At 45.1% G+C, this 15,575-nt stretch overlaps 1 protein-coding gene across 8 annotated transcripts in view; it reads right to left on the bottom strand.

Annotated features, from left to right (window-relative positions):
* Positions 1 to 15,575, bottom strand: part of Fhod3 (formin homology 2 domain containing 3) — a 426,147-nt gene that overhangs the window by 67,206 nt on the left and 343,366 nt on the right. For 6 of the 8 annotated variants that reach the window (XM_028867156.2, XM_028867157.2, XM_028867158.2 and 3 more), the window contains 3 exons: positions 12,631 to 12,765; positions 8,379 to 8,429; positions 1,575 to 1,786 (listed from right to left, as the gene is read on the bottom strand). In XM_028867156.2, the coding sequence (XP_028722989.1) occupies positions 1,575 to 1,786; positions 8,379 to 8,429; positions 12,631 to 12,765 (398 nt within the window). The remainder of the gene's footprint in view (positions 1 to 1,574; positions 1,787 to 8,378; positions 8,430 to 12,630; positions 12,766 to 15,575) is intronic. The other 2 variants (XM_037197014.1, XM_037197015.1) reach the window with 1 other exon arrangement.

The raw sequence follows: 15,575 nt of genomic DNA, 5'->3' as shown, positions 1-15,575 counted from the left end.
GCTATTTATCTCTCTGAAAGCTTACTGGGAAAAGTTCATATTGATATTAATATATATGACTAATATGGAAATATATAGCAAATATATATGTGTATATGTCTGATGTGTATGTGTGTGTGTGTGTATTTTATTTCCTATGCTTTCTGAGGAGCTTAAAATATAGTTTTTTTTTCTTAGAGAGGATGGCCCCAGGTTCAACTCTAGTTAGACATAATCCTTGAGGAACTGTCTTTTGCATCAAACATTGAATGGTTTAAAAATCTGAGGATAAACAATATTTATAGGTGCCACCAATCCCCTCTGTTTGGGACTGTCCTATATTTCACAGTTTAGACCATTATTTTCTAAACTGGAGGTACATAGTAGAGTTTAAAGTCCCCAGGTTAAGCACTGAACAACTTTGCCAGAGGCAAGTTTTTATACTGCCCGTGGAAATGCCAAATGCAGATAAAACAATGACCTTAAGGCAGTGTTTGGAAAGCTTTTAGCTGCCGCAGAATGGCCTACCTTCTCATACTCAGTCTTGGTATTTTCAGACTGAAATTACTCATCTGTGACCGAGCCATCTGCCTGGGACAATCCTCCACGGGGTCAGGAACCAGGAGTAACTAGGCAGAATGTGAGGTTTGGAGGCGGGTAGCCTGCTCCTGCCCAACAGACCCTAAGGCTAGGAGAGCCAGCAGAAAGTTGGATAGACAAGCTTTCCATTGCACCCAATACTGCTGAGGTCACGGAGTCGTGCCTTGCCTAGAGTAAGCTGCGGGTGATAGTTAAGCAACCCTCCCAGAGCTGAAAGCTCTGTGTCTTAGCTGCCTTCAGATGGCTGCGTCTGCATCAGGCTGTGAGCCACAGCACTCGGTGAAACCCAACAGAGCTGGTGGTGTTCTGAACACATTGTGTAAGCGCCTGCGCCGGCAGCTGTGCTTGGTATTAACTTGAAAGAGAAAGGTCCCCAGTGCAAGGCACAGAGTAACCAGGACGGCAGCTGTGGTCCAAGGCTGCAGTGAATAATACTGCTAACAAAATTTCTCCATGGAGAGCCTGCCTGTCTATACACAAGCTTGTAGAGACACAGACACACACACACACACACACACACACACACACACACACACACACGATATATGTCAGCAAATTTCATTATTTTTCTTTTTAGTATTTATCATCTATTATCACTATGTCTTTTTTGTTTGTTTTGTTTGCTTGTTTGTTTGCTTTCCTTTATTTTATTCCCATCCATTTAAAATGAGACTAATTCTTAGGGTAAGAAGATTCCAAAGTGGTCACCTTGAGAGGCAAAGCTACGTATAGCCAAATCATAAAAAGTACTAATGTTTAGGATTGTCAATATCAGTCTAATTTTGCAGGGTCTTGTCTTTTAATGACCACAGGTGGGTGACTTTTACAAATGAGCTCTGCTTTCATCTAAGGGGCTCTGGCGACCTCTAGTATGTCAGTGACAGCTGCGGTCACCCTGAAACTCACCTGTCTTCATGCTAGCTTGCACACTGGACTCCTGAGCAAGCCTGTTTGATGGCGATCATCCCATTTCCCACCACTATCCCAGCACTCACCTTGGGGGTACTGAAGAGTGGGCGGGGAGGAGGGCACGGTGAGAGCCTCTTGGGAGTCGGCAGATGAAGGACTCTGGCTTGATGGGGAAGGTGAGGCAGGGGCTGTTGGCAAGCTCAGGTCCAAGGAGAGGTCAGCTCTGCCCCGGCTCACGCTCCGGCTTCTCAGCTCCTTCTCGTGCGTCTCGGCTGCCAACTGCTCCAAGTATTTGTATCTGAAAGTTAAATTCCAAAGGGTTTCCGTAAAAAGAAAGAGGAGCCCGTGGCTGATGCTTGTTTATGGATGAAACACCTGCAGAGTGAGCTGGTTTCCTGATGCATGGAGCAGAGCGCAGGGCTGACTGGAGGGTCAGTCTGCCAAATGCGCACAGCAGAGCCAAGATGCTAGCCACTAAAAACCCTGCATCATTCATAAGCAAGTGAGTGAGGACAAACAGCAACATCACACAAAACCGGATCCCGGCTCACTGCTGCAGAATCTTCATCCCCCCCTTTAGGACACATTTATACAAATAATAATAACAATAACAAACTAGCAAATAATGGCCGGCAAAGGCTCTGGCAGTGACAGCTGAGAACTGAACCCCTGTGGAGTTCACAGCTGGGAAGTGGGAGGGTTCCTTGGTGTGGTAGAGAGAAACAGTGCCCCCAAATACCAAAAAGGGGGCTGCTTGGACAGAAGCCTCTTGGAATTCCTGAACCTGCTTCAACGCTAACAGCAATGCAACTGGAATTCACTTTGTTCTCTCAGCGTGGCCCATGGAAACTTTTTTATATTCTAAAATATTTCTGAGCAGGACTCAGACATCCAATAGCTTGGACCTGACGTCACGTACAGTTTATTCATCAAAGTCAGTTTGAGAGAACAAAGATACATCTGTTTTGCATTGCAGGCAGGCAGAACCCACTAACTGTTTATTAAGAACAGCTACCAATCATCTTCCTCCTAGTGCACTTTATAGATCGGACCAAAATAACTTTGAAATGTGTGCTTCTTCCAGATGTCTACACAGAAATAATTCGTGAGTTAAGCTGGGGCAGGTCTCCATTTCCCCAATGGTGCAACAGCTTGTGCAAAACCCATCACTCTATGCCTACGCCTTAGTACAACAGCTCCACCAGCCACCAGGGACCCCCAACCCCACCACCACCAAGTCCCAGGATACCACTCTTCATTCACTGGGATGACCGAGGCAGAGGAGGCATAGTTAAAGTCTTTAAAGTAATTCGATAATTCAGAATGTGCGACTGCCGCTGGGGAGGAAAGCTCAGTTGGTCAAATGTGTGCCTCGAGAGTACCAAGAGCTGAGTTTGATTCCTGGCATTCACACATAAGAGCCAGATAGGGTGCCAATGTTCTTGTAATCTCAGGACTGGGAAATGAGAGATAAGCAGATCCCCGAGGCTTACTGCTCAGCCAGCCCAGCATACTGGGGTGGCTCAGGCCAGTCAGAGGCTTTGACTCAACAAGGTAGACGGCACCCGAGGAACAATGTTTGAGGACCTCTGACCTGCCCACGAGTGCACATGTGCATACACACATGCATTTCCAGTCTCACCCTTGAGGAGTGCATGGCCCCCTCTGTCACCTTCGCCCCCCACCCCCAACCCCCTCCCCCAGGCAGGCTGCCCTTCAAGCTATGGCAGCATGCACTGCTTCCTCTGTGGCACTGGCCTGGACCAGCACAGCTGCAAGCAATCGCAGCCTTGCCTCTGAACTCATGTCGGATATGTAGCCCATTCAGCTCCGATGGCATTTTACACTGACTGCCTGGCATATTTAGTCAGCTCTTCCCATGTGTGCGTCTGGTTTCAACAAGCAGATAATACGATTTGGGAGAGCAGGGAGAGCACCCTCCTTGGTTCTTTCCCTCGGTGCCTTGCCTGTGTCCGCCGACGGGAAGTAGGCAAAGGGTGCATGGAGAAAGCCGCCGGGAAGCCCCCACTTGCAGAGGAAGCCTAGGGTTGCATGTGCCCCATCTCCCTGGCCAGTGAGCCAGCTTTCCAGGGAAGAGCAGCAATGGGTTGTACATGCTAACACCCAAAGCTTGGTGCTGACAGGACTGCCTCAGAGACAGACAGACAGACGGATGGACGGACAGACGGACGGAGAGGACAGAGCTGTCATGAGAAAGGCTCCACTCTGACTGTCCTGCTAATGGCAGTAGCGCAGGAGATATGATTCCCAGAGCAGAAAAGGCAGAGTTCCAGGAACCATGTTCTCCCATGAAAGGTTTCTAGCCTGGAGGCCAACTTACCTTAAAAAACCAAACGAAACAACAAAAACAGTGTGGCTCCCTACATAGCCACATCTTGTCCCACACGTGATCCTATCAACCCATTTTGGCCTTCCATTTTATCTGGTCCAGCCCTAGTCTTGGCCTTCCACATCAGACTCTGGGCAGCCAGGTTGGCAGGCAGGGGCTGCCAGCCAGTGGGTTCAGATCGGTTTCTGGCAGGAATCCAAAGGGCTGCTCTTCTAAGAGATTGTTAGATATTCACAGAGACTATTCCTGGGTGTGCATAGGTGCATAAAAGCCATCACCAAAGATGTACAGGACAGAGGAGGAGCCCAAAGGCTTAACTAGAATTGTCCCAAGGAATGAAGATATTTATTTATAGGGCAACAAAAGAGCGGGGCTGGGCAGAGGAGTGTTGGTCGGCAGGGGAACAGTTTCAGTTTACACAATGAGACTCCTGGTTGTACAGTTGTGTGACTAGGCTTCACATTACCGAACCATACATTTAAATGGCTAAAATGGTCAAGTGTATGGTAGGTGTACTTTGTACACATGCACACTCTTTAAAATAACTTTTTAGGTTATTTATTGCATGTGTATGATTGTTTGCCTGTATGCATATGTATGCACCACATGTGTTCATGGTGTCTGGGGAGGTCAGAAGAGGGAAGTGTCAGATCCCCTGGAACTGGAGTTACAGATGGTTATGAGCCATCATGTAGATGCTGGGAACCAAACCTGGGCCCTCTGTGAAAGCAGCAAGTATGGTGATATTTTATTTGTACTGAAATGTGATTTTATTTGTATGTTAATAAATAAAGTTGCCTGGGGGTCAGAGAAAGCCACAGCAGAAGCTGGGTGGTGGTGGTGCACACCTTTAATCCCAGCACTTGGGAGGCAGAGCCAGGCAGATCTCTGTGTTCAAGGATACAGCCAGCATGGAGACACACGCCTTTAATCTCAATGCCAACCATAGAAGACCTGGAGGTCTGTACAGACAGGCAGCGACGAGGAGGTCATGTGGTCGGGTTTACATCCAATGAGAAGGCAGAATAGAAAGTCAATAAAAAACGACAAACACACAGGAAATAAGTCTCTTGCTGAGGAGGACAGCAGCGGCAGTGAAGGGTAAGGTTTTTAGCTCTTAGCTATTGCTCTGACCTATTGGGCTTTTAACCCTGAAATTGGCTCTGTTTTTCTTACTTAATAAGATTGTTCATCTACAAGCAAGTGCTCTAAACCACTGAGTCATCTTTCCAGCCCCAACTCACACATCTTTAGTTTAATAGGGCTGCCCCTATTGCCCTATGCCAGTGGTGATCAGGAGCATTGTTTTCTTGGAAGAACAGCCACAGTGTTTGTCTGCAATGATTGGAGAGATGAGGGTGGTAGGCTGGTACACATAAAAGTCACAGCTCATAGTAGTGAGAAATGTCACAGCTTGACCACCCTCCTGACATACAGGAACTTCTAGCATCCTGGGCAGGAAGCTAGATCCATAATGAGCTTTTCATACTAAAGCCATGCACACAGGGGCCCAAACACATCAACTCTTGGGAGGCATCTGCTCATGAGATGACTGTCCCTGATGGCCACATGCCCTGATGCCCTGTGAAGCAACACCAACCCTATGATCATGACAAGGTTGCCACACAAAGCACTAACCTGTGTCTGTGAAGGTCACCTCTGCGCCTCCATCAAGCATCCTTTTGCTATGCCTCTCTCCTTTGTTTATTCATTCAACTTTTCATTTGTTTATTGAACATTTGTTCAATGTGCCTGTTACATGCTAAGGACTATAATAGACACTAAGCAATTAATACTAGACAAGAAAAATATCCCACACTCATGCAGCTCACAGTGCCATGGGAGAAAGAGAGGTAAATAAACATTTGGAATGAGCTCTGATACCCAGAAGGTATACCAGGGCAGGACCAGACAGAATTTCAGCTCAGTCTCTCTTTACTGAGCTGCACACACCCCCAAAATGAGCCAATCCTACTCATCAATGACTTTTCCTCCTGTCCTCCTACCTAGGTCTCCCTCACATTGAATTCAAGCCCTCTGACATCTCCTGGGCCTCCCAGCAATGCTCAGCATCGTTTCTCATGGTTCCTAGACCACCATCATCATGAATAATTTTCGATTTTCTAGTGCATCCCCAACCTTCCCTTATACTTTTTCCCTGTGACCTCTTCTTATTCCCTCAGACTGGTCGAGCCAAACAAGGAGAACAGTTAGCTCAGACTCTGGGGATACGTCTGGCTCTGTCTACTGAACCCTGGGCAAGCTGAGAGCGAGGATGAGGGGGAGGCTACAGCAGGGGCAGAGGGCAGGCTCTTGCCCCTGCTGAGATGACCACCTGCTGTGCAGAGGGGCATTCTGGGAGAAGAGGTGATCAAGGGTAGAGCAGCAATGGGAGAATGGGAGTTGACAAACTCCTATATGAGTATGCCAGGAATAAGCAGAAACCTAAATGGGGAATAGCCCGAGAGCTCCGTGAAGGCGCCCTGAGCCAGCTCTGACCTTGACAAAGCAGCGGACATTCCCATAGGAGCCATGGAGCCTTGCCTGCGTAGACATAGCCTGACATTCCCGGCAGGAGACACCAAGCCTTCCTTGCCTGTGTGGACATAGCCTGACAGTCTAACTCTCAGAAGCTCAAAAGTACAGAATCTAGGAGAAAACTAAACATATAAAATTCAAAATTCCTTAACCCCGGGCAAAAATAATCAACAGTATTTCAGTAAGAGTATATGCCTCCCATTATCTGAAGCTTATTTAGCTGAGAGAGAGAAGTTTCTCGGCTTGTCACCAGCACCTTTCACTCTGGATTTACTGACCACCCCCTGGTTATTAGGATGACAATAATCTAATAGAATGTAGGAAATAAACCAATGTTTTATTCATGAGGCTGACTTAAGCATCTAATTTTTTAATTGAGCACAGACAGTCTCCAGTGCTGCCTGACTCAGACTGTCTTGATCTATTTAGCTGATGGTGTCTAAAACATTAGCGCAATTCCACATCACATTGGCACAGGCCAGAAATGCTTAGGTTCCCACTAGGCTCCGGTACAAAAGGCATAAACTGAGCCTATCCCTCTCCCCATACTATATCGCCATCTGGTGACAGAATTAGCAACTGCAGGCTGCAGGGGGCAAGGGGTAAAAACTTTGGCAGGTCGATTTCCGTGACTAGCGTCCTTTGTTTATCTCAAGCTATCCCAAACTTAATATATGAACTTTACAATTTATAATGGAGTTAAATTAATGAACTAAGGCTGGGGAGATGATTCAGCAGTTAAGAGCACTGGCTGCTTGCTCTTTGAAACGACCGAGGTTCTATTCTCGGGACCTACACAGCAAGCAGCTCACAATAATCTGTAACTCCTGTCTCAGGGGATCTGACATCCTTTTCTAGTCTCCAAGGGTACCAGGCATGCATATGGCACACAGATACTCATGCAGGCAAAACACCTATACACATAAAAAATAAAATGGACCAAGTTTGCAGTTTGAAGATTTCAAATGAAGCTGTTAGTTTGTTAAATATAATTTGTTTATTTTTTAAAACTATATTCTCTCTTTCTCTGTCCCCCCACTCTGAGTATGCGTGTGTGCGTGTGTGCGTGCGTGTGTGTGTGTGTGTGCGTGCGTGCGTGCGTGCGTGCGTGCGTGTGTGTGTGTGTGTGTGTGTGTGTGCATAACGTGCATGTGGGCATGTGGGGGTCAGAGGAAAAGCTGCAGAAGTTGGTTCTCTCCATCATGTGTGCCCCAGGGATCGAACTCAGGCCACTGGGCTTGGCAGCAAGCACGTTTACCCACTGAAGCCTCTTGCAGGATGTCACTTATGCATTCATTCTATACTTCATTTCTAAGTGCCCACCGTGAGTACCAAACACTGCAGGGGCTATTCGGGAATGGGTCTTTTGCACATTGGGGACAATATCTGGCATGGCCTGTGTGCTCAGTTATTGACTGACTGAATGGATATGGCCCAAGGGACCCGGAAGGACATAGTAAGAACACCTAACCCAGGCTCAAAAGGGCTGGTACAAGGTGTTTCAAGTGTGGTTGATGGAGGCGTCGTGATGTCCGGTCAATTACAGATCACTTATGGAATGACGGCCCCTGAGCTGTTAGTGCCTAGTGCTGTCACTACCACCTTGGTTTGTGAGTGCTCATGCAGATATTCAATGACAAAAACCATCCAGCAATGAAGTTTTCAGAACTCATCTCCATGATTGTGACATGTGACTGTGGCTCACATACGTCAAGATGGAGATGATAATGTGCTCCTTTGGAGAAGGGTTTAGGAGCATAGATTTGGCCATGATGGCCTCTCGAGGCCTCTTTCCATCTCTGATTTCTGTCAGTCACCATATCTACTATAAATCCAGAGTTTTCTTGGAATATAAAGTAAGGAGGCCAGGTGTTTGCAAATACCAGCCATGCGATGCCAAGGTGCCTTAGGTGAGGTTAAGCTTCCCAGGGGACTCTGCATGCCTGGTTAACAGTGCCAAGTCACATGACACCCCGTTACAAAGTGAAGGAAACGTACGCACCTTTCTTCTCTCGCTTGTCTTTGCTCCTCTCTTTTGTCTAGATATTCTCGGCTAGCGGAAATGTTCCAAACAAACGAAAAGAGGAGAAAAATAGACTTAGATGTTCAGAAGATTACGAAGCAATTACTAAAAGGAAAGACCCTACTTAGAAAATGAAAATTTGTCATAGTTGAAAGCTTAAAGTTTAGAGGCTCCTTCAAACATGCTAAACACGGCGGATTTTTTTTTTTTTTTCAATAAAATGGAAAGTCAGAAAAGCAGAAAAACATTGGCTTAGTCGGGAACACTACTCATCACTCTGTTTTCAGCCCAAGGCCACTGGAAGGTCTTACTTTGTGCTTTCACTTTTATTTACACCCATGACATGTCCAACATTGTTCAATTTTAATGTTTCATTTTTTCTGGTCCTGCTGGTGAGGTTCCAACTCGAGTCTAAGTTAAAGACTAGCTTTTCAGCAGACTGTTTTCCTAGAGAGTCTGGACATCATGGTTGTCTACACTGGACCTTATAATGTGGTTGAGGATACATAATAAATGGACATAATGAGACAACCTCAGAAAGACTAAAGGAGGTGTAGACCGGGGAGAATGCAGGAAGGATACAGATGTGCTGTGCATAAGCATCCATGTTCATTGCCTTCCAAGCTGGAAATCTTCTAAGCCAGGAAGCTTGAAGCTTCATCACTAAGGCACCTGAAGCCAGAGGATAACTCTGAGATGTACAGAAGGCATGAGGCATGTAAACAATTCACTCAGCAGGGCTGAGATGTGGGCTGCCAGAGCAAGATCACCCCTGGCTTGGGGAGGCACACAGCTTAATGTGCTTCCCTATTTAATTCTCTTTCCATCCACATTCTCAAATATGGAGCCATGGTCACTTGTAACTAATTGTCACCTGTGGTCAGTCTGTCCTGGTGACTAGCATTCTTTGTGGACAAGGGGTCACTTTGCCTGGTTCTCTCTGCACTCTTAAAATAACAAGAGATAATCACCTGAAAGCCAAAGCTAATAGTGATTGATGATGAACCATCTCTGAAGGCCGGATGTCAGAGTCAGTCCCCAGTCTGTGTGCATGTAAACATGTGTACAACATGGATTTGAATGTTACAACATGTTCTCAGTCTATCTTCCTGCTTTACTAGGGCTCCAATGACACAAATGATAGGGATTTGAGTGTTTTTCCAAGGGTTTCTGAGACTTTTTTTCTTACACTTTGTTTCCGGTGGGCTCACTGGCCCTCCTCTCTCATTTCAATTCTGCTGCCTGCCTCATCCAACGAATTCATTTTTTTTCCATGTTTCAATTTATGTGAATTTCTACTCGGTTCTTCTTCACAAAGGCTTGCCTTTTAAGTTATTTCAAGCATACTTCTGCTACCCTTGCTCTTTTTTTTCAGTCTTACTAGTAAAATGTCTTACTCTAACATTCCACTGTAATATATTGGGAATGAATTCTAATATAGTTTGTCATATAGATCAATTATTTCCAAGAATAGCTTGTGGCAGAGATGTGTTTGCCCTTACTCTTGGAACACATTCACAATAGCTACTTTAAAATCTGCCCGACAATGACATCATCTGTGTCCCTTCAGTCGTTATCATCTTTTCAGCATCTTTCTTCTTTGTGCTAAAATTTCCTCAGCTCTTTGTGACAGGCTGTTTTGCATTGCATCTGTATATCTCAAATCTACAACAAAAATCTGAGGACTTAAATTCTAAAAACGATACTCATTCTTGCTTTGTTTTTGCAGATAATCAAATAGATTGGGTTCACCTGTGAGCACCTTCTGACGTGGGCTCCAGTATTATTAGTTCAGTTCTCTGGTGTTTCTACTGTGTTGGGTCAGGCCTTGTGAACCACCCTGCAGCCGTTCTGGGACCTGGGTGGTAGTCCTCTCTCTAGCTTGTTCAGAGCTGGGCTTGCTGTTTATGCTAAGAGCTACACATGTTCAAATCAGAAATGGGTTGCCGCTCAGGAAGTTCCTTCTCTCTGTCTCTCTGTCTCTGTCTCTCTCTGTCTCTCTGTCTCTGTCTCTCTCTCTCTCTCTCTGTCTCTCTCTCTCTCTCTCTCTCTCTCTCTCTCTCTCTCTCTCTCTCTCTCTCTCTCTGTGTGTGTGTGTGTGTGTAGTTCAGAGGACAACCTAGGTTTATTCCTCAGTATCACTATGCACCTTGTTTGGTTTTGTGGGTGTGTGTGACTGTGTATGCAGAGGCCAGAGGATAATGTTGGGGATCCTGCTTTATCACTTTCCACCTCATTCCTTTGAGACAGGGTCTCTCATTGAACCTGGGCCTGGGATGGGACTAGCAAGGCCCACTAATGCCCTTGTCTTCCCCCAGCTCTCTATAACCCCTCCACAGCACAGGCTTTACAGGCCTGCATGCTTCCAGACTTAGCTTCTCATGTGGATGCCTGGATCTAAATTCAAGTCCTCATATTCTGTAGCAAGCATTCTTCTTCCCCACTGAGCGACTGCTCCAGCCCCACCTCGGCCAGGGCCCACCTGAGATAGAGACAGAATGACTCATAGGCTCAAAGCTTACCTAAGTAAGCCAGGATGGCTGGCCACACAGCCTCCTCACAGGCATCCTCCTGTCTCTGCCTCCCTGGCACTGGGGTGACAAGTGTATGCCACCACAGGTAGGTTTATCTATCACCCAGGTTCTAAGGTTAAAGTTGGATTTTCACACTTTCATGGCAAGCACTTAATGAACTATCCCCTAGCTTTCTCTGGTGCTGGTGGTCCTGTTTTCTCTAGAGGCAGCATTTCGTGTACCCAACTTTAAGTGATTTTCAATAAGACTTTTGGTGTATAACTTAATCCTTGAATTTTCCACGTATTTTGAGGCAAATTCCCAGCTGCTAATTGGTGGTAAAATATGAGATTTCTCAAAGATCCATAAATCAGAAAGCATTTAACTTGTTCCAGGGGTTTTAAAAATTGGATTTTATAAACAACTTCTGGAACTACCTCAGAAGAGGTGCAGACAGGTTGATGTTTCCATGCACCATTTGGTAGAATTCTGACAGCTCACAGTATACCACACACGTGTGGCAGAAAATGATCTTGGTTTACCTCATGCCACCTATTCATCCTCTCTCACCAAAGCCAGGCTTAGCCTTCCACTGAGAGACTTGGGGTGTCTGTGCATGAAGTAGTAAGTGGCCACTAAGCAGCTTTACAATTCTGCTCATATTTGGGTCATTTCTACACATGATCCTCTTGGCCTCTGGGGAAGTCACTGAATCTGTAAGTTATCACTGATCATGCCTTATGTTCTCTAAGGATGTGACGAGCATCATCCATGGGAGTGTTTGCCAAAGAAACTAAACTGAGGAAATGGGAAGGGGAGATGGGGAGGAACACGGAAAGAGGGGAAATGGTGATGCTCTGGGAGGGATAATGAGAAGAGAGGGTGTAAGATACAGAGTGTGGCGGGGAAAGGCAGGAAAGGGGGAGTGGAAGAGAAGAGGTGGGAAGAAGGGCAGAGAGGAAAGGTGTAAGGAAGACTCAGTGCTGTGCATTCTGCAAAGCACAGCATGTGGAGCCCAGGAAGGGGAGAGGAAAGAGCTGGACCTGGAGGACAGCCAACAGGTGAACTGGTAAAAGGGGAAGCAGAGGGACGCTGGGTTCAATGGGAACAGAGAGGCTAAGACATGGACCTTCAATGGGACATGGACCTTCAATGGGACATGGAACCTTCAATGGGACATGGAAACTTCAATGAGACATGGAAACTTCAATGAGACATGCCCAGGGAAGCATCCATGGAGGGGCAGAGAGCATGGCATAGGCTAGGAGTAATTGGTACAAAAATTCCCCAAGATAGATTTTATCATATATATATGTGAATATGTAGTTACTACAGGGAGCAAAGAACAAACCAGAAAGTTGGGGAAAAAAGATATTCTGCATCTAATAGGATATGAATAAAACATGAAGGCCTTCAGGGAGAAATGGCAAATTACATTGAGGCAATCAGGCTCTGTGTCCTGGGTAAAGCCACTTTAACTATGGTGACCAAGGCTACACAGCACCCTAATTGCATTTGGCTGTCTGTGCTTCCTGCCACATGGCTTGAGGAAGGCAGGACACACCCTATCCAAGCAGCCTGCTGCAGGGAGTCTTCCTCCTCTTCAAAGGTACACACAGAATTGGGAGCAAAGGTGTTGCTCCTGACCCACTTAGGAAGCCTGTGAGTCTGCGCTCTAAGTTCCGAACCACAGTTAGAAACAGTCTTCAAGTCCTTACTTGAATCGGTTTCGCTCTTCCCGTTCTATCCTCTGCAGCCTTTCTTCTCTCTCTTGGCGCCTCCGTTCTCTCTCTGCTGCCAGGGACTCCTGGTGCTGCCTGAAGGAGGATGTGAGGAGACCGCTAGGCGATGACCTGAAAACACAACGTTATGCTTTAGTTGCTTAGCCTGTGGATAAAAGCATAGAGTGGGGGGCCTGGGGAGATGGTTTAGTGGTTAAATCTCTTGCCTCATGAATGTGAGGACCAGAGTTCAAATGCCTAGAACCCATGTAAATGATGAGTTACCAGTGTGATAGCCTACCTGTAAACTCCCATCTGGGAAGGCAGAGACAGGGGATCCCCAGAGCAAGCTGGCTAGCGAGTCTGGCCATGGCAGCAAGCTTTGGCTTTGACTGAGATCCTCTGCCTCAGTGGATAAAGATAGAAAAGCCATAGGGGATGCTTCTCAACATCAGCTTAGGGCTTCCACCAACATCATACATGATACATGTAGGAAAACACGCATGTACATATATGCACACTACACACATGCGAGCACACACACACACAGAAAAAAAAGAAAGAAAAGCACAGAAGCAGGAATCACTCCCCAGTGTGGTTTGAATGGCGGGTCTACCAGCACCCAGGTGCTGCTAAGAAAATCAGTAGGCATCTTAATCCCTTCTCGTTCAGAAGCCTTGTCTGTAAATGGTGATAAGCAGACTGCTTCCCGTGCTGAGATAATATGTATAACTGAAGATGTATGTAAAACACCAAGCAACATGCTTGGCCTGTAAGTGGTCATCAGTCATAGTTATGGGAATCACTATAAACAGAAGTCCAGGCAGAGGCATTGCATGTATGTACATATATTTATACAATAGATAACTTGATTTATATTTAAAATTGGTTTATGCTAGAATGTTGACAAACTGTTCAGAAGACAGACAGAAAAGACATGACAGAGGCCTAAAAGGCGAATCCAACTAAGGAAATTTTCTTCAGTTTTAAGAATCATCCAAGGACATTTTACATGTCAAAGGCCAGCTCTTATTCTTGGCCAGAGTTGTTGTAAAAATTAGATCATTCTTAACTGAGTGGAGGCCTCAGTGGGAGCCCCTGGTATGGGAATCACAAGAAATATCAAGGAAGAGGTTGGATGGGAGATGAGAAAACTAGAAAACTAAATGGAATTTAAAAAAGGGGTGAGCTAGGGAGTCACCTGGGTTTCCGGGGAATAAAATACAACACCATGAACAACTATTGCTTTTGCTTGTCAACAAAACCTTCCAAATATGATACAAATGCCTTTGAAATACATTGGCTCTTTATCCAAGGATGCAGAGTGGACAAAAGCACATGTAAATTCAGAGATAATATGCCTGCACAGTCAGGGACATGGAACTCCTTAGTGCCAAGAAAGATGGGATTCCAGGTCACATTCATCTAAGCCATCTTCACTAGTAAATGCAAGTTAGCAGTAAATGTCTGAGTTACAAAACAGATAGGGAAATGAAGGAGGACAGTTCACTGTCTAGATGACCAAGTTCTGTACCCCAGGCTCATCCGGGAGCTCCCAATGAGCCCTGGACATATAGCCATAGACAGAATTCATTTAGTTTTCAACCTAAGAAGTCCATACTATGCTGTATAGATTCTATATTTTCTGAGCTGCAGTTATTTTGCAATTTTTAAAATGCTATATGCAGATAAATTTAATGCACAAAGTAAAGAGATTTCTTTAATCTCTTACATAATGATTGATAGACATTAAGGATATTAATATAATTAATAAATTTATATAATACATTGACCTGATGCTCCACATAGAAAAAACACATTCTTCTTACATACACAAAGATTTAAAACCTGCCATTAAACCACTAAGATCGTGAACAGATGGATGACCAGAACCCATGTCATGTGATCTCCCTTCCTGATCATAATGTAGTTAAGTTGAAAATAAACAGTAAGGAAATAAGTATGAAATTTAAAAAGAACTCACTAATTGTAAAATGTAATACACACCTAAATTCCGCATTTTCAACATCACATTCACACATGAAAGTATAAAATTGGGCCAAGGATTTAATTCTCTTACGTTAATACATATCTAAATCACCATCTCAAGAGGATTTTTCAGGGAGCTTTACAAATGAGTTGAAAATCTTTGCAGAGGATCTGAGATGATTGTTGTTGTTGTTGTTATGTGAATAAAAACAAAGCAGAGTATTGTCTCATGAAATGTCAAAATCCATTCAATAACCACAGCAGCCAGGTATAACTGATCTTTATTCACAACTGAAATGGACTAATGGAAGGCGGTCACTGCCTAGGACACAGACTCACACACACAATGCTAGTTCATAACGAACATGTCAGTACACATCAGTGGGGGCATTGATGGACTATGCAGCAAATGGTGTTGGCACTAATGTCAGTCATAGAATAAAATGCTGAGAGCTGGTCTTCATACCATACATGGGGAAAAAATCCTAAATAGTTAAGCAAAAACCGAACCATACACCAAAACAACCTATGCTGTAAAATGCTACAAAACATGTCTTCTTTTTGCAATAGAGTCTGTATGAGCTCTCCATCCCTTCCAGGGACACAGGCAAGCATCAGATGACTCATGCCTTGGTCTTCTCAGGAATCCTCTGAGCTGAGAGAAAGGCTCCCCTCATCATCTAGGCTGTTCACTTATACTCCTGCTTGCCTGGCAATGATGGTGCTTTCCTGAACTTTACCCTTGCTGAAGATTCCTGGAGCATTTGTACTATTGCCAGGGACCCAGAAATCTCCCACATGGTAATTAGGAATACGGAATATTTCCTTCTATTCTCTTTCTGATATTTGACCTCAGACATTTGTTTTTGTTTGAGAGGGGAGAGAAATTGGGAGGACATTGTTTTTTCTCATAGAAATTTCACATTATTTCCATTATGCTAATGTCAGCAATA

This window comes from Peromyscus leucopus, chromosome 19, assembly GCF_004664715.2.
Source record: "Peromyscus leucopus breed LL Stock chromosome 19, UCI_PerLeu_2.1, whole genome shotgun sequence".
Classification (NCBI taxonomy): Eukaryota; Metazoa; Chordata; class Mammalia; order Rodentia; family Cricetidae; genus Peromyscus; species Peromyscus leucopus.
Note: the sequence above shows the minus strand (reverse complement) of the source record. Positions and strands in the feature narration are given on the sequence as shown.